This window comes from Microtus oregoni, unplaced genomic scaffold (assembly GCF_018167655.1).
Source record: "Microtus oregoni isolate MIOR12 unplaced genomic scaffold, Mior012 000002F_ref0000024, whole genome shotgun sequence".
NCBI classification, from domain to species: Eukaryota; Metazoa; Chordata; class Mammalia; order Rodentia; family Cricetidae; genus Microtus; species Microtus oregoni.
In genome coordinates this window covers 81,002,763-81,024,875 of record NW_024543061.1, presented here as the reverse complement: position 1 = coordinate 81,024,875, position 22,113 = coordinate 81,002,763, and the positions used below count along the sequence as shown (strand labels likewise).

Below are 22,113 nucleotides of genomic sequence, written 5' to 3'. Positions count from 1 at the left end.
TAGGGATGGGCAGGGTACTTTCAAAGCCATGTTTTGGGGAAGTTGGATGTAAATAGAAATCTTAGGAATTAATGGAGGTGGTGCAGACAACAAGAATGACTGACATTTAATGCAAGATGCTGTTTTAACTACTTTTCTATTGTCATGTTGAGTTAACATGATAAATGGCAACTTATAAAGGAAATAATTTAATTTAAGGCTTATTGACAATTTTAGAAAGTTAGACCATAATCATCATGGTGGGGAACATGACCGCAGGAACTACAGGAAGGAAGAGATGGCTCTGGAGCAGTAACTGAGCACCCATATGTTGAGACAACAACCAGGATGCTGTGAGAGTACCATGTGGGAATGGCAAGGACTTTTTGAAACTTCAAAACCCTCTCCTAATGACACACCTCCTCTAACAAGGCCACACCCCCTTATTTGAGTGTTACTTCTGAGCTATTGTCTACTTTTTGTGTGTGTGAAATGGGGTCTCACATAGACCTGAAGCTTATCAGGTATTCTAGGAAAACTGACAAGAGAGTACAGGGAAGTCTGTCTCAACCTGATCACTCTGGGATTAAAAGAGCACACTGCCACACCATTCTCTTTGCATGAGTTCTAGAATTCAAACATAGGTCTCCCAATAAAAATGCTTTACTGACTGAGTTATCTCCCAGCCAAAAGCAATTTTTAAAAGATTAAAATATATAAAGTATTTTCCCTACCAAGATAGGTTTAAAAAAAAAGCAAGAGCAGAATAAAGACAAAAAAAAAATCACACATATGTGACTTAAACCACACATTTGGAAACAACTAATGGGTCATGAAGGAATTTCAGAATATTTTGGAAAATGCCTAGAAAAACATGGAAGTAAAAGCACACTATTTCAGAAATAATGGGATGACATCTCCATGGACACCTGGGAACACCTCTAGAGTCAAGTCTCTCACCGACTCTAAAATGGCTCCCTTAATTAAGATATATACTTCCCTACTCCCATATCCACCCTGCCTCCATCCCAACCGTCCCATTCCCCCAAGTTCTCCCCATCCTCCCTTTCTCACTTTTTTCTCCCCAATTCCCCTTACCCCCACCCCATCCCCACCCCCAAGTTTCCAATTTTTGACTGGCAATCTTGTCTCCTTCCAATAATCTCCTTCCAGTTATCAGGAGGATAACTTTATGTCTTTCTTTGGGATCACCTTTTTATTTAGCTTCTCTAGAATCTCATATTATAGGCTCAATTTCCTTTATTTATGGCTAGAATCCTTGGGCAGCTGAGGAGAGGGAACCTGAAATGGCCCTATCCTATAGCCATACTGATGAATATCTTGCATATCACCATAGAAACTTCATCTGGAGATGGACAAAACTAGAGACAGAGACTCACACTGGAATACTGGACTGTTCTCCTAGGGTCCAAATGAGGAGCAGAAGGAAGGAGAACATGAGCAAGGAAGTCAGGACTGCGGGTGCGCCCACACACTGTGACGGTGGGGCTGATCTACTGGGAGCTCACCAAGGCCAGCTGGATGATGGAGCATGTGATCAAACCGGACTCCCTGAACGTGGCTGACAATGAGGGCTGACTGAGAAGCCAAGGACAATGGCACTGGTTTTGATCCTACTGCATGTAATGACTTTGTGGGAGCCTAGTCTGTTTGGATGCTCACCTTCCTAGTCCTAGATGGAGGGGGGAGGACCTTGGACTTCCCACAGGGCAGGGAACCCCAACTGCTCTTTGGACTGGAGAGGGAAAGGAAGGGGGATGGGGGAGTGGGAGGGAAATGGGAGGAGGGGAGGAGGTGGAAATTTTTAATTAAATAATAATTTTTTTAAAAAAAGACAAAAAAAGAGAGACACAGGTTAACAGATTGGACATGAAAACAAAATCTATCCTTCTGCTGCATACAAAAAAAAAAAAACCACACACTTCGACCTCAAAAACAGACATAGCCTCAGAATAAAGGGTTGAGAAAAAATTTCCGATCAAATGGACATAAGAAACAAGATGGTGTGGCTACCCTAATATCTAAAAATTAGACTTCAAATTAAAATCAATCAAAAGAGACAAAGAAGGACATTTCATATTAGTCACAGAAAAAATTCATCAAGAGGAAATCTCAATACTGACCATCCATGCCCCGAATATAAGGGTACCCTCATATGTAAAAGAAATACTTCTAAATCTTAAATCACACAGTATACCCCACACAAATAGTGGGAAACTTCAACACTCCACTCTCCCCACTGGACAGGTCTGTCAGACAGAAAATTAACAGAGAAATAAGGGAACTAACACATGTTAAGGCTCAAATGGACTTGACAGACATCTATAGAACATACCATCCAAACACAAAAGAATATACCTTCTTCTCAGCACCTCATAGAACCATCTCAAAAATTGACTACATTTAGGAAACAAAACAAACATCAACAGATACAAAAAAATTGGAATTACCCCATGTATCTTATCAGATCACCATAGCTTAAAATTAGAATTCAACAGCAACACTAATTTCAGAAAGCCTACAGGCACATGAAGCACAGATATACACTTAGGCACATATATGCACATTAGTTAATTAATTAATGATTTCTTTAAATGTCTATTATGTTCATCTGTCTAGAAAAAAACTGTGCTTATGTTCAGGAAAAGGATGATATATAATATCATTCTCAGAATTTAATAAATATGCATTTAATGATTCTTAATGGCCTGTACATTTCTCCCACATCTCATTGAGAAGTAATAATTATATAAGTTTTAAAGATTCAATCTTTCCCTGTCCTCACTCTTTAATTTTTTTTATATGGCTGAAATCTCTGCTGTAAGTCCATTGGCTCACGGTCATTCAGTAGATTTTAATTTTTTAACAAATATTTTACTGTTTATGAATCTGTATTTTCTTTGCATACATATGTCAGTGTGCCAAGTGCATGCATGCCCATGAGCACCAGAAGAGGGTATAGAATCCCTTGGAACTAGAGTTACTGATGATTATAAATGGACTTGTGCATGCTGAGAACTGAACCTGGGTCCTCTGGAAGAGCAGTTAGTCCCCTTTCCAGCACAGTAGATCTTAAACTAGACCTGACAGAACCAGGAGGAGTTAAAGTCTATATTTACCTGTGATCCTGGCAAGGGTTTATTTATTTTGGCCATGGATCTGAGCTTGACATCAGGTGACAGCTCCAGGTACAACTGAGTCCCCTGGGCAGTTTTGAAGGACTCAGTAGCCTTTTCTGTGTGATAATTGATTTGCTTAACAAACAGTAACTGCAATTACAATAAAGCACTTGCTTTGCTCAACTTCAGTGTCAAGAATGGTTCAAAGGGTCATGGACAGTAAAAATAAACAATGAAATCCCCTAAGAAAATTAAAATCACCTGAGGACAAAGAGTCAGAGGCAAACAGTGTAATGAGGACTGAGTCCTAACACCACCATAAATCTATGTTATGAAATACTCAGGAAAAAGTGATTGATTGAGCCCCTCCCAAGTGAAGCGTTTATAGATGTAGCCATTAATTTATGAAATAAATATTAGGAGCTCAAAGAAATTTACCCATTAAAGAAGAAACAGCATTTAGGGTGAAACAGGGAGCAGGTGAAAGCTTCTGGGCCACTGAAGAGTATGGGGCTGTTGAAAAGCAGAGAGGGGGTGATAGGAAGGGAGGGAGAGAGAAAGAGACAGAAAGAAGGATGAAAGGAGGAAAGGAGGGAGGAAGAGAGAATGTGGGAAGGTACAAAGAAGCCTCGCATCAGGAGGCCAGTGCATATTTTAAATGTAACATAAAGATGTGATATGGTTCAGCAGGCAAAGGTACTTCCTTCCAAACCTCATGGTCTCCGATCAATCTCCAGGAAGGCAAGAGCCAACTCCTTCATATTTTCCTCTTGCATTCATATGTGTAGCATGACATGCACTCCTTAGCACATAGGCACACAAACATGCATGCGTGCACACACAGACATACACACATACACACATACACACATACACACACAGCACGTATATCTCACATACATGCATATACAATAAATAAAAAGTTTACAAATAATATGTCTTACAAGAGAAAATATTGTAGGTCAATTTTGAGAGCCATAATGAAGATGAGCAAGGAACTATTTGCTAAGCTGAGCTCATAGTTAAATAGAATAAATAATCATGAATAAGTTGTAAGAATGTTACAGAGGGAAACAAAGGTAATATAGAGACAGGCAAGGGCAGATTTTGTTCTGTAGTTTCTGCTCTCCAGTGTTGCCTGTGGAGTGTTGGTATAAGAAATCAGGGAAAGAGAGGGATCTTACAGGCAGATCTGACCCTACAGAGTTTTGGTAGGGGTGTTTTGAAAGTAACCAAATAAAGATCTTTAATTCCTGGAGCATTTCCCACAAAATTTCTAACTTTTACTTTCCAGACACTTTATTTGACGAGTTTCACCTACGTTTGATGTGTTCTTGGACATAATTCTTATCCTTCAGTGAAATTCTAACCAATACCCATGCCATCAACTCTCGCTGCTTTTGTGTTATATTTTAATTTTGTTATTATTTATTTGTTGTGTTTATGTTGGTACATGTATGCCATAGTGCATGTAGAATTCAGAGGACAACCTGCTGGAGTCCCTTTTCTCCTTATTCTATACATACCTCCTGTGATTTGATTAGACTCAGGCATGGTAGCAACAAATTTACTCAACAGATCCTTTCTTCCTGAGCTGTCTCCCAGTCCTCCTACAGTTAAGAGCTTTACTTACAATGTGAATTTTTGGTTATAAATTGTTTCCTTAATATAATAATTTTAATGTAATGTTTAAAATTGTACTAGATTTGCAGATTTGAAAAAAACACACATATAATGACAAGGCCTCATTGTACAGACTATGTTGGCCATGTATCTAGAGTTGTCCTGCTCTGTCTGTCACTTGCTAAGATGTCAGACGTGAGCCAACATGCTTGACCTGAGCATGAGTTATTACTTTTTTGACTCATATGGAAAATCTTAGTAACCAGAGACCTTTCAAACAAATCTGCATAAGCCTGTCTTCACATTTTCCTTCATCCCTAGACTCCGGGCCTGTGAATTTGGTCTTGGCTTTCTCTTCTAATAACTTCACATTGGTCCATTAATAGGCATGGCTACTTAGTATTTTGACTAGTATTAATACAGGTGTATAATTCATGTCTATCTCTGCTACTCAGTGTGAGGTTAATGACAACTATTGGGCTGCTAAGAGTTGAGGGTCATAACCTTATAGGATAAAATGCCAACATCTTAGGGTCCTGTTCAGCAGAACAGCTGAAGAAAGATTTGTGATCATGAGGTTTGGGATTTTTCCTCTAGACCCAACACTCTCCACACTCCTATGCTCCTAGAGAGGCTTGTTCCTCACAAATACAGGAAATTCTGACTAAAGCTTATTTGGAAGTATGTGGAAAGACCAGCCAATGGCTGACTGGTGACTAAAGTTATTTGCCTTCTATGAAATCTTTGTCTTTACCCTGAAAAAAGTCCCTAGTTAATTTATACAAAAACTTAGCTAATTCTATTACCCTATAAAGTAAGTAAAAGTGGAAAACCATGCTTTGGATGACAAAGCTGAAAGTCAAGTTTTCCCAAGAGATACTCAGAAGTGTTATATGACTTTGTGATTATTAAAGAGTATAAAAATAGAATTACCAAAAGTTCTTGCAGCAGAATTGAGAGATGGCTCAGCATTTAAGAGCACTAGCTGCTCTACTAGGGGTTCTGTGTTCAGTTTCTAACACCAACAGCTAACTCCAGTTACAACAATCTAACTCCAGTTCTGGGAGATGCAATGGCTTCCTGAGGCACTATATGCATGTGGTGCTCAGATATACAGACAAACAAAATATTTATAAACATAAAAGTAAATAATTTGACTTTACTCTCCCCATCTCCCCTTACCCCCATCCCACCCCACCCCCAAGATCCCAATTTTCTCCCCGGAAATTTTGTCTACTTCCCTTAGCCAAGAGGATAACTATATGTTTTTCCTTGGGTTCACCTTCTTACTTAGCTTCTTTAGATTCACCTATTGTAGACTCCTTCATCTGGTGATGGATGGAGATAGAGACAGAGACCCACACTGGAGTACTGGACTGAGCTCCCAAGGTCCCAATGAGGAACAGAAGGAGGGAGAACATGAGCAAAGAAGTCGGGACCACGAGGGGTGCACCCACCCACTGAGACAGTGGGGCTGATCTATTGGGAGCTCACCAAGGCCAGGTGGACTGTGACTGAAAAAGCATGGGATAAAACTGGACTCTCTGAACATGGCGAACAATGAGGGCTGATGAGACGCAAAGGACAATGGCACGGGGTTTTGATCCTGCTTAATGTGCTGGCTTTGTGGGAGCCTAGCCAAATTGGATGTTCACCTTCCTAGATATGGACGGAGGGGGGAGGACCTAGGACTTACCACAGGGCAGAAAACCCTGGCTGCTCTTTGGACTGGAGAGGAAGGGGGAAAGGAGTGGGGGGAGGGGGAGAAGGGTGGGAGGAGGGGGAGAAGGGTGGGAGGAGGGGGAGGAAAATGGGAGGGGTGGAAACTTGTTTTTTTTTCTCCTTTTCTCAATAAAAAAAATAAAAAAATAGATTAAAAAAAGTAAATAATTTGAATATTTTTAAAAATTCTAGAAGATATGCAAGCTAAACAGACTTACAAATCATCATTAGGGCGGAGAAGAAATCTACTTATTTGATACACATATACAAGCCTAGAAAATAAAAATTGTGGGAGCCTACAGAAGTCTCTTCCACCTTGCCTAAAGGTCAGAGAGTTCAGGCCTATTCCTGCTCCTTCGTGGTTATTGATGAAAGGTTTGATTTAAGGTGTAACTATTAACAAGATACCTTGACCTAGGGTGTAATTACTTTGGTGTTTTGGGTATTAAGATGGCCCACAGAGGTGCATCTGTTCCACTTTGGTCAAAGGTCAGAGAGTTCAGGCCTATTCCTGCTCCATCAAGGATATGAAAAGAGGTTTGACCCAGGAAGTGACTTCTTACAGGATGCTTAGCCTAAGTTGTGGTTGATACATGTCCTGCCTAAACAACAGAATACTTAACTCAGAGTATAGGAGCTTGATGCTTTAGGTATTAAAGAGTAAATTGTCCTGTTTCTTCTTTGTATAATGTTAAACCAGTCTTTTACCTTCTTACCCCCTCTTTGGGTTGGGGTATATAAGTATATGGAAAATAAATGTTTTTTTATTCAGTATTCGGTATTGAGTGGATCGCCATCCAGATTCTACTCTGTATCTCTGTATCTCTATTCATTCTAATATTTCTAACACACATGCTCCTACCCCTGGAAGATATGAACCCCGTCAAGACATATGATGTCCCAACATGGGTTTCTGACTGATATTCCCCCAATGAGAGGCCTACAGCAAAAAACACCCATAATTCTTTCAGTAGCTTCAAAACATTTAGAAAATTAATAGATCTACCTGCATAAAAGAAAATCTTATCACATATCTGCCAACTCCAGTTAGATCCTGCATTGCACATGTTGCTAAGAATCACTAGTAACAAGGTTTATCTCTTGAGCATAGAATTCTGCATCTAAAATGTCAAAGCATGCAATTTTTCAAATAGATGATTAATGATATAACAGCAGATCAGAAAATTTTAGAAATTTTCAAATGGAAGACACCAACTATTACAACAAATTTATGATTAAATTTAGCAAAAGGTGACTAAGAAAGTATTCACATTTGTAGAAATAAGATGCTTGCTTGTACACTAAGGAAATAATAATAAAAATTTAAAGATAAGTCTTGGATTGACAAAATGTTGACAGTGAACCTAACTGTAAAATGTTGGGGAGTAAGACATTAGGATTATGCATCCGTAGGAAGAAGTTGCCATCCTATCCTTAAAATAAGGAAGAGAACTGAAAAACTAACTTTTTTTGGATTATCAAGATATGAGAACATGCAGCAAACCATTTCCTTCTCTGGGATTGGAAAGAAGGGTCAGAAAAATTGAGACCTACCATTTGTAAAAGTAGAAACCCAATTTTCCTTTGTTTAAAAAAAGAGGGGGAAGTGGTGTGGGACCATGGTCTGTATTCTATCAATTATATTTTAAATAAATGCTGGTTGGCCAATAGCCAGGCAGAAAGTATAGGCAGGACAACCAGACAAGAAGTAGAGGCAGGTGAAGGAGAACAAGAGAATTCTGGAAAGAAGGAAGCCGATTCCTCTGCAGTTCTGGTCCTGCCAAGAAGAAGCAAGATGTGACTGCCTCGCTGAAAAAGGTATCGAGCCATGTGACTAACATAGACAAGAATAATGGGTTAATATGAGGTATAAGAGTTAATAAAAAGCCAGAGCTAATGGGCCAATCAGTTTATAACTAATGTAGACCTCTGTGTGATTTCTTTGGAATTTAATGATTGCAGGAACAGAGCAGGACAGAAACCTCAGTCAACAGCTCCAGACAAATAAGAGTTAGTAGCAGAAAAGACAACCACAAATGCAATTGAATTGCTGAATGCACAGCTATGAATGTGGCTATGGTTAGAAATTCTCTGCATTATCTGCCAGACCCTATTCTTTTTACATCCTTGCTGAATCTAAGAGAAAGTGCAGTGAAAGACTCATCTTGTAATGAAGTTATTCTCTCTATGAAATTTTACAAGTTTCAAACCTTTATCAAACCATGGAGGAAAATACTTGAATGGGGAAAGAAAAGATCATTTTGAAATATACAGTATCCAGTGTGGTTTTATTTGTTTATTTGTGGACTTTTGAGAGAGAGTCTTGTTATGTAGCCCAGGCTGACCTTGAACTTACAGTCTTCCCACACTGACTCCTAAACAATGAGAATGCTATGTGCAGCACTAAACTTATCTTTTTGTTCTTAATAGGACTTGATTTGAAAAGAATCTTTCTTAGAGCAAAGCTTCATGAAGAGATAAACAAATGAATGAATGCTGAGCTATAGCCAAGTCTATGTGATAGGAGGCAAACACCCAACTCTAGTTCAGTTATCAGCCTGTACACCTATATGTTGAGAGAGCAAAAAGATGAAACAATAACTGAGAAATGCTACAGTCAATAATCAAAGTTCACTAAAACCTTATCACACATATCATTTTCACCTTCAAGAAATAGTTTTTTCAGCCAAACAACAATTTAGTAAATTAGTTGCCAGTAAAAAACACTTTGCAAGATGTCAAAAGAAGTCATTTAAAAAGAGGGAATTCTTATATATTCTAAACACAGATCTAGATAAAAAGTAACTAAGGAAGAAATAAAAGTAACATAAAGTCTATTGATTTTATAATTTAATCCAAGTGATTAAAATTTTTCTTTTAAAAATGATTTACCTCGTTTGTTTTGAGCATTAATATTGTACCTACTTGCATGAGTGTGTATCACATATGAGTAGTGCCATGAGGCCAGACAAGGTCATATGATATCATAGAATTGGAGTTAAAGGTGGATATAAGCTGCTATATGGGTACTGTGACTCAAATATGCATCATCTACAAGAGCATCAAATGCTTTTAAGCAATAGAAGAAATCAACAAAAACAAGACCCAGTTCTTTTGAAATCAAAATAGTAAAATTGTAACTGTTCTTACTGTGAAGAAAAGTGTAAAGATACAATTTAATTTTCGAAAGAAGAGCCATCACTACAGACAGGATTGGCAAAGAAGAACTGACAATACAGATAGCATGGGCATAGAAGATCCATCACTACATACAGGATGGACATATAAGAGCCATCGCCACAGACAACATGGCCATAGAAGAACCATCACTACAGAAATAATGAGTATAGAACCATCAGATAGCATGGCCATAGAAGAGCCATCACTACAGAGAGGGATTGAAGAACCATCACTACTAGAGTCATCATGGGGGTAGAAGAGCCATTACTACAAATAACATGGGCATTTAGAGAACTAAAAGGGATACTGTAAACAAGCATGAACACTGTGCCTACAATTTTAATAATATAGTTGACTTGCACCTATTCTTTGAAAAACACAATCTATAAGACAAATCAAAAATCTAAACCAGCCTGTATCTTTCTAAAAAGTTCATTTACTAGCCAATATACTTTCAAAATAGAAGAAACCAGGTACAGACAATTTCATTTGTGAAGTCATCTGAATAGCTAAGAAAAATATTGTATCAAATTCCCCTAGTCTGTATGAGGATAGAAATAGTATGAATACTTCATTTGTCAATATATAAGGCCTTCATTACTCAAATTTTGAATGGAAGAAAATTTACAAAGCAAATAGTAGCTATTCTCCATTTGTGTTTACAGAAAAACTGAGTGTGGACATGTCAGGTCTTCTCAATTTCAAACATACACACAGTTAATAAATTGTCAATTGAGCCCAGCAAATAATTTAGTAGATATTTATGAAGTACCTTTATAGTTTATGTGAGATACAAATGACCCAGAATGAGGAATGCAACATTGAAGGAGAAAAAAATCTCAAGGACTTTCAGTACCTGAGTTCAAGACTGACTATAAATCTACAGTAGCCAGAATAGTTTATACTAGTCGAAGAATGGGGAAATAGATCAAAGGGACCAAACAGAGAGTTCGGAAATAGACCTATAGAAACTGATAGTTTGTTAAGTTTATATACCAAGACAGAGGAACAAAAGGAAAGCAATTGGGTTATGTAGGATCCCCTTTTTATGCTGTGGATATGTTTTAATACCATTGGTTAATAAAAAAAATAGCTACTTTTCATATGGCAAGGCAAAATATAGCTAGGCAGGAAAACTAAGGGGAATGCAGGAAGAAAAGTGCAGAGTGAGGCAGATGCCACATAGCTGCCAAAGTAGAACAACACCAGAACCTTACTAGCAAGCCACAGCCTCATGGCAATACACAGATTAATAGAAATGGGTTAATTTAAGATTTAAGAGCTATCTAGGAATATATCTGGACCATTGGTCAAATAGTGTTGTAATTAGTATAGAGTTTTTGTGACTATTCAGGACTGGGTGGCCAGGAAATGAAAGCACAGCCTCTGTTTACAATTAGGAAGAGATAATTTTAAAATAATGAATTGACTCTTGTCCCTTATACCTTTCACAGCAACTAACTCAGAATGGACCACAGACTTAAATAAAGAATACAAATGATATTGCTCACAAAAGTGACTCTGGAGAAAGCCTATTACTTCAGAGATTTGGCAGTGTCTTAGGAAGCTGTGCACACATAAATAAGTCAGAGACTATATGGCACTATGAGATATTCTTAAAATCATCTGCCCTTACACTTACTCTGGAACAAGATAATCAAAGAAAAATAAACTTAAAAAGGTCAACAAGTTTTGGTGGGCTACAGCAGTTGACCACATATCACATCAAAAGCCTCTTCCCACTATACACTCAGGAAACTATGTGGCATATACAGCAATAATGTTAGATTAGCTGAAATTACATCTGCCCTACATAGAGACTTATACTGATGAACAAAGTATGGAGTGGAAAGATGAAAAGAGGATGAGGTATCGGGACCTTCCTTTCTTAGAAAAGTTAGGACATTCAGAGCCACTGTGGTGTCATATGATCAAATAACAAAAGAAACAAAGAAAGGTAGAATTAGACATATAAACAAATTCCATAAAGATATAAAATGTAAACATTTTATTATGCCAGAATTTGAATAATAAATTCAGCAGCTTTGGTCTGAGACTTTCTCTTGGCCATGCTCACCATCAAGAGTTAATAGTACACTGCTTAGCACACGGCAATCTGCACAGGCTGGCTTGGAAACTTTGTTTAGATCTAGTGTCCTTGAAGCCACAAAAGCTACCAGCCTGAGAACAGGCTGTCATATGCCTTGAGATTCTTAAAATTTGCATCATGGGATTAATGAACAAAGATGGTTATAAAAGACAACTTTAGCAATGATGATTGTACTTCAGGGGAAAATGATTATAAAAGATAATTCCATTATGTTATGGTTTATCAAGATGACTAAAAGATATGTAAGAAAAAGTGAATGTTGGGAAAAAGATGGGCAGAATCCAAAGAAGTCATGGAACCTCCACCAGAGACAAACATGCTGAAACTTTGCTGGTAGGCCATGACCTTGTGGTGATGCTTAAGCTATTGGCCAAACAGTATTGCAAATTATATAGTTTCTGTGTGATTATTTTGGGGCTGAGCAGCCAGGAACCAACAAGTGGCCTTCCTCCAATGAGGCTGTGCAGTTTGTTCCGTGTTTTGGGTTTTTGTAAGTAGGCTTTGGTGGTGCAGCTGTTTTTTAAACATTTCTGCTTCCAAAATAACTCCTCACCCATATTCCTGTAAATAGCCCCAATAAATATCATCAACAAAATTTGACTTTGTGGGTATCTGTACTTTGAGATGTTGGCTCCCTATCTGGTGTAAGTGCACATTTGTTAGTATATTGCTGAGAATAGTGTCACATAATAATCAATACAGTTACTTTAGAAGATGGCTAAACTATGCCTCACAGAACTAATATTCTCAACATAGAATTCAACCATCACATTTTGATGTTTGATCAAGGACACTAAAAATTGTATGTGCACAGATGTGAATAGCAATTTTATTGGTAATTTCTAACATGTGAAAGCAACTGTGATGTCTTCCAGTACACACGAAGCTAAAATGAGGTAGCTATAGAGTGTTGTTAATTACTACAATCAAATGTGCTATAAACTCATAAAGAATTCTCCAAAGAACCTGAAGGCATGCTGGTAGATGACAGTAACCACTATGATAGGTTGAATTCAATCATGTGACATTCTGTAAAGGTGTAACTGTGCAGATTGCAGGAGGATTACTGCCATGGTTGGGTAAATCATGTGGCAGAGCAAATTGAATTTTTAGATAAAAAATTATTTATGCCATTATATGTATGCTTAAATTTGCAGAAAGTTTAATTCCCTAAAGAAATGCAAATGCCAACTAGGAATTCTGAGCAATCATATTATGTCAAGACGCACGCATTTGTTTTCAAAAGAAGTACTAACCAAGTAAGGGCTGTTGAATGAGTGGAAGATTATGTATGTGTTGTGGGGAGGATAAGAACAAGATTTGCATCCTTCACACACACTGATCTAGAAATGGAATTGAGAATAAAGGAAAAAAAGGAGAATTTTACCTTTGTCTTCTTTTGGTTTGTGATGACAATACAATAGTTTTGTAGTGTTGAGGAATGTTTATTGTAGTATAGCAGTACAAGAATTTAAAGAGAGAGATGACAAGTGGCAAGCTCTCTACAACCTAGAAAAGACTAAGAGAACATTGCCATGGATCAAAACACATTGCTATGTGGCTTCATTATCCACTTTACTCTTAGACATATGTGGGTGTCAATCATGAACGTCGGTTGTGTACATGGGCTTGATTAAGTGTGAGAACCGGATGAGTGTTTCATGCTGAGAAGTTTACAATGAAGATAAAATTTCAAATAAATAAAGAAAACAAAAGGAAATAGTCCAGTGACAAATTCTAAACTTCGCATAAACTCTTACTAACATTATATAAACCTGGTTACTTTAGTAATACGAGACAGAGTTGAGACAATGGGTTGGTATATAAGATTTCCTCAGGTCACCCTTTGTTCCCTAATTTTTGTGGTTTAGATGAGAATTTCCTCCATAGCCTCACATTTATTTGAATGTTTTTTCCTTGTCAGTGAAACTGCTAGGGAAAGTTTAGGAGGTGTGACCTTGCTGAAGTAGGCGTGGCCCTTGCTTGAGTAGGTGTCACTAGGAGTGGGCTGTGATGTTTCAAAAATCCATGCCAGAAAGAAAAAGGCGTGCGCCACCACCGCCAGGCGAACTTGCTATTCTTTTAGAGGACCCTGGTTCGGTTCCCGGCATGCACATGGTGGCTCACAACCATCTGTAATTCTAGTCCTGGGGGAATCAATGGCCTCATCTGTCCTCCATGGCAAAAGGCACTCCAGTGATACACAGACATACATGTGAAATACTCACACACATAAAATAAATTTAAACAAAAGTTAAAAAAAAATCCATGCCAGGACCAGTCTCTCTCTCTCTCTCTCTCTCTCTCTCTCTCTCTCTCTCTCTCTCCTTCTTTCCTTCCTTCTCTCCCTCCCTCCCTCTCTCTCTTTCTCTCTGTGTCTCTCTCTTCTTGTTCACTCTCTCCCCCTCCCCCCTCTCTTCCTGCTGCCTGTGAAGCTTTCAGCTACTACTGAGACAGTGCCATGCCTGTTTCTCACTTTGGTGATCATGGATTAACATTAAGACTGAAAGCAAGTTTCAAATTATGTTTTTTTTCTTTTATAAGAGTAGCCTTGGTGATGGCCTCTTTTCATAGCAGTAAAATAGTAACTAAGATACCAAGATAATCAACTACAGTCTTTGAGTCCTAGGATGGATAGTTTTTGGTCAACATGTCATAAGTTAGAGTTACTGAAAAGAACCTCATGTTAAAAAAAAAAATGTGCTTCCATTAGATTGCTTGTCTACAAGTCTATAAGACATTTTCTTGATTGATGGTTGACCCAAGAGTCCCAGGCCACCACTGGAGATTGCCGGCTGAGTAAACCAAGTAAGATCACTTTTCCAAGGTCTCTGCTTCAATTATGTCCTGCTAAATTCTGCTGTCTTTCCTCAGTAATAGACTGTAGCCTGAAAATGTAAGATGAAATAAACCCTTTCCTCCCCCAAACTGCTTTGGTCATGGTCTTTATTACAGTAATAGAAACCTAAGCAATCAAGATATAAGGAAAGTCATTCTCTCTTGGTGCACCTAAGGCTTCTTTCTTCAGTTATAAAATGGTGACAGTAATATATAGTTGATGGAATTATAATAAAGAATAACTCCATTAGCTGAAATAAAACATCAGATTAGCACCTAACATCCAGTAAAAGGTCAATAAATGTTAGTAACTATTACTATTGCGTTTCTGTCTTCTTTACTAGGCTGCAGGTAACACGCTTTACATAAACATCTAACTTTTGTCTCTTGGGCTCTTTTCCTGAGATTCTGTAGGAGGTATCATTTCACTATACACATGAAATCACCCACCATAACACCCCAATGATAAGCTGTCATTGAATTATGTTAACCAGTACCTTCTTAGGATTGTCTTTCTGCTTAAACATTACTCAGATATTTCACCAGACCAGACTTTGCCAGAAGTCACTTAAAACAAATAGACTTTATGTTCCCCGAGCAAAGTTAAAACAAATAGTATTATTTTATAACGTTCTTGCAATTAATTATTAACTCTGTTATTTGCATTCAGCTACTTAAGACCTCAAAGTCAGCTAGGTCAGGAAATTAATGTGCTGGAAAAGGCATCCATGGTTGATGTCTCATCCTTTACAAGGTTTTAAGAGTTTGTTATGGGCTCAACATCATTATTTTATAAGGTGGCCGATTGGAGTAACTGCTTCCCTTTCCTTCCTTGACTTCTTCACATCACACTGTTAAGGGAATCCTTTCTCCTGTGTTTAAAGTTTACGATGTCATCAATTTCCCATAGTTTTGTGACAAAATCAAAGGTCAGAATTATCATGTTTTCAGATAAAAAAATAAGACTTTATTAAGTTTTCACCTAGATCTTTGTGTCAGGTCTTTTTATTAATGCCAAATTCTGTCTCATCAGACTATGTTCTTTATTAACAGAATTTTTAAAAATACTGAGAAAATAATTCAATAATTTGAGATTATAAAATATCTTATAGATACTAATCCTTTAAATTTTTACATTGATTCTAAGAATAATTTAAATGACACACACATCTTTTATTTTATTTTAACTATGTTTATAGTTATCTCATGACCCATCAAGAACCAGAGCAAATATCAAAATATTTCTAGCTTTCCAATATTAATAAATATGCAAACATCAAAAATATCATCAAAGGAAAACCTTACTCAAATTTAAAACACTTAGATCAAGATATAGATAATGTTGTTAAAGTTTTATACGTCAAAGAAAGTTCTAACTTGAAACAATATTCTTTCAAATGACTTGTTTCCTTTATTCTAAGTAAAAATTCCCTCTTAACTTATCTTTGTTTGAAACTCTGACACCCATCCCACCTTGAATCCATCACAACGCCTTGTTTTCCCTGGTCTTGAAGGTTGGACCTCTACTGTTTTGTTTAAATGCCGAGTCTGGTCCATGATTGGATAGTGGATGTGATGGGACTGTCTGTAATCACTGTTGATAAATGCTTCAGTTGAAATGATCACCTACCAAGAGAGAAAAGGTGGCATTTATTAAACTTGTACATGATTTTTTTATATTTGAAATGAGCAAAAACATTAAATAATAGAAACTAGGATTTTGATATCATTCTGCCTGTGTAGATTATACAGCCTAAGGAAAGAAAATGTGCATTAAATTTGTCCTTAAATTTTTATAAAGTGCCAAATAGTGCCTTGCATAATAACAGATACTCAAAATGAACAGGAAGAAATCATACTATGACTTCTAACAAGAACGTTGCTAAGATGGTTTCACAGAGGAGTAGCACCATGGCATAAACCAGTAGAGTTCATGTTTTATGAACTGTGTGTGTAAGGTATGTTCCAAGTGCATCAGAGACCCTTGCTACATGTGACTTGTCTTTAGAAGTCATGTATTCCCCAGGAGAAAAGATGATTGAAAACACATGAGATTAAAAATAGCCAGACCCCTTCCCTAGGCTTTGCCACTGTATTCAGAGGCTTCGATTAAATATATAGTGTTTTTCCTTTATTACATGGGTGGTGTTATAAGATAAGCACCATTCTGTGCTCCTTCTCCTGCTGAGCACATTAAATGTTATCTGTGTAAAGGGACTTCTTGTCCTTTTGTACAGGAATAAGGGCTGTGCTGTCCATGCTATATTTAACTAGTTCCCTGTGGATTAGCAACTGGCATGCACTTAATTACTTCATTAGAAACAATATTTATGAATTCTCATACCTGCAGAGTAAATTCCTACAAGTGTTTGGTGTCAAATATACTAGAAATTATATTTTAAGTGTTTTTTAGTACCTATTCTTTTTTTTTTTTTTGTTTTCAAGACAGGTTTCTCTGTGAAGCCCTGGCTGTCCTGAAACTACCTCTGTAGTCCAGGCTGAGCCCGAACTCACAGTGATCTTCCTGCCTCTGTCTCCTGAGTGTGGGCATCAAAGGCATGGGCCACTACCACCCAGCTTGAGAGTCTATTCTTTTTTTGTTGTGGTGGTGGTTTTTCGAGACAAGATTACTCTGTGTAGCTTTGGAGCTTGTCCTGGAATTCACTCTGTAGACCAGGCTGGCCTCAAACTCACAGAGATCCACCTGCCTCTGCCTCTCAAGTGCTGGGATTAAAGGTGTGCGCCACCACCACCAAGCATGAGTGTCTATTCTTAAGAGTAAGAAAGTAAACAAGTTGCTTCCTGCAGTTCATTTATGTTAACTAATGTGTTTTTCACTAAAATTTAGAAAACATGCACTTGTTTACACATGTGTGCATTAAGGCATATTTGTATATCTAAAATATTTATAGATAAAGAGAATAGAAACATGATTTGGTGGATGTGCCCATTACACAGTATGTTTACTACATGCTAAGCATATGTTTGATTGTTATCTTATGCTAGTTACAATCTGCAAAATTGATTAGAACATGGAATTAGTAAACATCTAAACACTGATTCTAAAGGACGTATCAGGGCAGATTCCTGGGCACCTTGTTTCATACAGTTTAACCAACTAATAAGTAACTTTTTACACATATTTCTGTTGAAAAGTACTTTCTTGAGTATATGCTCACATCATTAACATTGAAGTAGCAGAGCATAAAATATTAGGTCAAACTAGCATAAAATGTTAGGTCAAACTAGCCTGAAGGTTATTACACACAATCTCTCTCTCTCTCTCTCTCTCTCTCTCTCTCTCTCTCTCTCTCTCTCTCTCTCATATATATATATATATTTTTGGTCTCTGTCACGCACTGTCATACACTTTTTCATGAAAGAACTCTTAATTGCACTTTGTCATATTTTAAGTCGAGAATTTGGAAACAATAAAACACCACAACATGCACAGTATCTACAAACACACTGTGAACAGGTCACACTCAAACAGTAAACTGTGGCCTCACCTCCTATGACCTCCTCCAAGAACTCACCTATGCCCTCCACTGACCACCTGATGGCCCAAGCTGTCATCATGTAGTTTATGCTGCCTTTGGCCACAAAGCACCAGCACTCTTGATTTTGAGGTCAGTATTAGGATATTTGTCAAAACACAATTTATAAATAAGGAGAGTCAACTGGGTGAATTACCCATTAGTTTTTCTTTTTTCGTTTTCTTGTGTATGAGTGTGTGCATGGTCATCTATGTGAAAGTGCATGTGTTTTCCTATGAGTGTATGCATGCATGTAAAGGCATGTTCAAATATCTTCAGATGCATGTGTGTGTGCAAGTTCACAGGTGTGTGTGTGTGTGCATGCACATGCATGCATGCGCACGTGTGCATGTGAAGGTCAGAGGAAAGCCTCAGCTGTTTTTTGTTTGTTTGTTCTTTTCATTTTTTTTTGGCAGGAACTCTGACCAGCCTGGAACTCAATAAGCAAAGTAGGCTAGCTGGCTAGCAAGCCCAGGGACCTACCTGTCTCTACCATGAAGTACTGGGATCATGGGCACATACCACTAAATCCAGATTTGTTTTTAATGCAGGTTCTGTGGAATTAATTAATGTTCTGTGCTTGCAGGCCTAGCACTTTACCAGTTGAGCTAGCTCTCTACTGCCCATATATTTTGAGATTTATTTCTGTCAAGTTATTATGTACCACATGGTTATTATTGAACTTGGTGGTGTATGCCTGTAATACCAACAGCAATGAGGCAGAGGAGTAGGCCTAGCAATTCAAGGCCAGCTTGGGCAAAATATAAACCCATGCAGACCACAGAAAATCATGCCTATGTACAAATAACTGAATTCCAGTCATTTCATTTTCTTTACATGTTCCAGCCAACTTAGTGCCTGCTTCTGTTCAGCTCCTGGGTGGCATGGCAGGAGCAGAAAATCAGTCATGTGTTGTGTTGAGGTTGTAAGAAATCCTTCAATAAGTTTCCCAGCATTTAACCAGGCATGTCTCTGTTTAGGAAACAGCTTTTTCAAGGTAATCTCATGTTGGCGTGGTTTGTAAAGGTTGTCTTGCTTGGCTTCACACCTAATGTTTCACATACATTCTCAAACCTCTAAAGGCAGCCATCTGAACCCTCCCATCCAAGTTCATCCTACAGTGACTGAATGAAATTCTTATCCTCCATCCTTGCCTGCCTCACTGTGCACAGTCCATCTGGCCTTAGAATCTTCCAGGGACCCCTAGACCATGCAAAACATAATTTATAGTTCCCACTTTCTGTCCTCACAAACTAAGCCCAGCTATTGTGTGAAGTTTTATTTTCAATCCACTCACAAAGCTCTCCACATGTGGTGCCACCATTTCAAGAAGATTGGGCTCCACCCTTTGGAAGATTCTTCCTCACCCAAAATCTTCCTCATTTATAGATTGTGTATCTTCCCCAATCTTCTTCTTTCAATATTCCCATTACCTCTATGAAAACAATAGCTGCAGTTCTGATATTCCAGGGATGGGTGCACTCATTGAGCATTACCTTCTGTATTCTCCCTCTTTTCTCAGACAAACTAACTCAGCATACTTCTAGATATTGGGGGTAAATACTTGCAACACAAACAGTGGAAAGATAAACTTTTGGTCTCAGTTTCTCATGAACACTAAGCTGTAAACTGATTTATAATTAAAGTGGAGGTGAGATGGCCAGTCTGGCTTGAATCATATGACATCAGTTTTCTGTGCCTTGGAATTTGAAGACTGATTTGAGTGCGTGGAATGTGCTTAATCTGAATGTGTTGTTTCTTGGTTCTAAATGACTAAGAAGAGTATTTCAAACAAAGAAAGTTTACAGGTAACCACAGACATCTGAATGTACCTTGCCAGTCTTCCCAGAGGAGAGCACAGTCTTCCCTGATAGATGGGGGAATGGGGGAAGCAGGGTCAGAATTACCTGGCCTCTGCTGATGTGTGTCTGTGTTTTACTGTTCATGGGCCACAGGAATGCAACACGGACAAGAGCCCATCTGCCCAAGGAACCAAGGAGAAGGAAAATGGGACCGCCTACACCGTTCCCGGGAACCCGAGGATCCCCGTGCTCTATTGAGAGTAACAATTTTCTCATCATCTTGCAAAATGAGGGTGGAAAGTGGCATACTGGGAGCTCTCCATTGTGCTAGGAGCTAAACTAGCCAGAAATTGCAAATCTTTAAGTTAGAGATAAAGGCACCAGGAAAATCTCACATTCCTTTTTCCCAAGTCACACAGCAGAAGAACCACACACTCATCTGGCAGCAGAGACTGAAGCAGCTCAGAGACTCTGCCTATTCCTGGCTACCATCTAGATCTGCACCCTCCTTTTCCCAGATCAAAGAAAGTTAAGAACGGAAAGAAAGAGGCGGGGGTTGGGGGGGGGACAGGAAAGGGAAGGGAAGGGAAGGGAAAGGAAGGGAAGGGAAGGGAAGGGAAGGGAAGGGAAGGGAAGAAAAGAAAAGAAAAGAAAAGAAAAGGGGTAATCAACTCATTGTTCTAAATGGTTAAAGTTCCATCCAGACAGAACTGGGAAATGTATTATCAACTCTTATTTTCCAATTTTCTTTTACTTGCTATAACTAGAGGCTGTGGAAACCTGAGTCATCTCTGTCTCCTGAATGGATTGATAACTTTGTTTTTCCAGGATGGATTAATAACTGTTTTTGAGAGCTGCACAGAAGATACAAGGCCATATAACTTGTTCCATGAACCATAAACACACCATATCTTTTCTTTGTATTTCACAGAAATATTGTAAACTGAAGTAATATTGAGAGCAGACTCAAAATGTCTTACCTGAACTCTGTCTTCTACAGCATTTGTGGCATGTCCAACATTTATCCTTCCAGGAAGTTCCTCTTTAAAGTCACTTAGCTGTTTTTTCTATCAGTCCAATAATGATTAACTATCTTTTCAGGTCACTGTCCTACACAAGTTGCACAAAACAAACAAAGATTGGGCTAAAAATTCACTCCTGACTCCTGTGTTTCAAGACTATATTAAAAACTGCTCAAAATTTATACATTTTCTTACACTGATGCTAAGATAATAAGCTTTGTTTTTAGAAGTGTCCTGCAGTTTTATTCAAAGGTATTGTTATTCAAAAAATAAAGAAACATTAGTTTCTTTGGGGATGTAAATACAACATGTTATCTGGGGTACTTAAAACTCTTTCCAAAAGAAAAGACCACAGTGGAATTCTGAAAAAAAAAAAATGAACCCAGGTTGTTTTATTTTGAAAAAAATTATAGTATTGGTTGGTATCTGAATAGAGTTGTTGAAATATTTTATGTAATCATAACATCATTTTATTATTTCTTTGTTTAGATATATACTTAGGTATACATCTATTAATTTTTGGAGCTATAATGAATGAATTTTTGCTATTTTTATATGAAAGTACATTGCTGGTGTGCTTTAAGGCTTATGGTTTTATATTGATTTTATATCCTGCATCTCTGCTTTAAGTCTTGATTAGATCTAAGATTTGGCTAGTAGACTCAATAGGATCTTAAAGTATAGAAATTATACAATATGGAAATATAAATAATTTGGCAATTTCCTTTCCTATTTTCTTCCCATTGGTCTTCTGTTGGTCTATTTGTTATAGCTAAGGCTTTGAGAACTATATTAAATAAGAGAGGGCACAATGGGTCTCTTTCTCTTGTTACTGTTTTATATTCCCAGTTTGTCTTTATTTAGTTTAATGTTGGCCCTAAGTTTGTTGTATATACCCTTTATTGTTCTGAGGCATGCTTTCTCTATTCCTAATGTCTCCAGGATGCACATCATGAGGGCACATTAAACAATGCCAAAGTCTTTTCAGAAATTGAAATTATTGTATTTTTTTCTGTTCTTAAGTGGTTTGTATTATGTAATACATTTATTGACACCACCCTTGACTTTCTCTAGTGAAGCCACTTAGTCATAATGCAAGCTCTTAATGTGTGCCTGAGTTCAATTTGCCACTGTTTGGTAGAGAAATTTTGCATCTCTGTT

General features: G+C 37.8%; 1 protein-coding gene across 3 annotated transcripts in view; it reads right to left on the bottom strand.

The window, feature by feature from the left end:
- The window catches only part of Slco1b3 (solute carrier organic anion transporter family member 1B3), a 59,543-nt gene extending 38,578 nt beyond the window's left edge, over positions 1 to 20,965 (bottom strand). For 2 of the 3 annotated variants that reach the window (XM_041637984.1, XM_041637975.1), the window contains exons 1-2: positions 20,911 to 20,965; positions 16,066 to 16,218 (exon numbers count right to left, since the gene is read on the bottom strand). In XM_041637984.1, the coding sequence (XP_041493918.1) occupies positions 16,066 to 16,149 (84 nt within the window). In that variant the 5' untranslated portion in view covers positions 16,150 to 16,218; positions 20,911 to 20,965. Of the gene's footprint in view, positions 1 to 16,065; positions 16,219 to 20,910 lie in introns of those variants that run through there. The other variant, XM_041637993.1, reaches the window with a different exon arrangement.
- Positions 20,966 to 22,113: the final 1,148 nt, after the last annotated feature.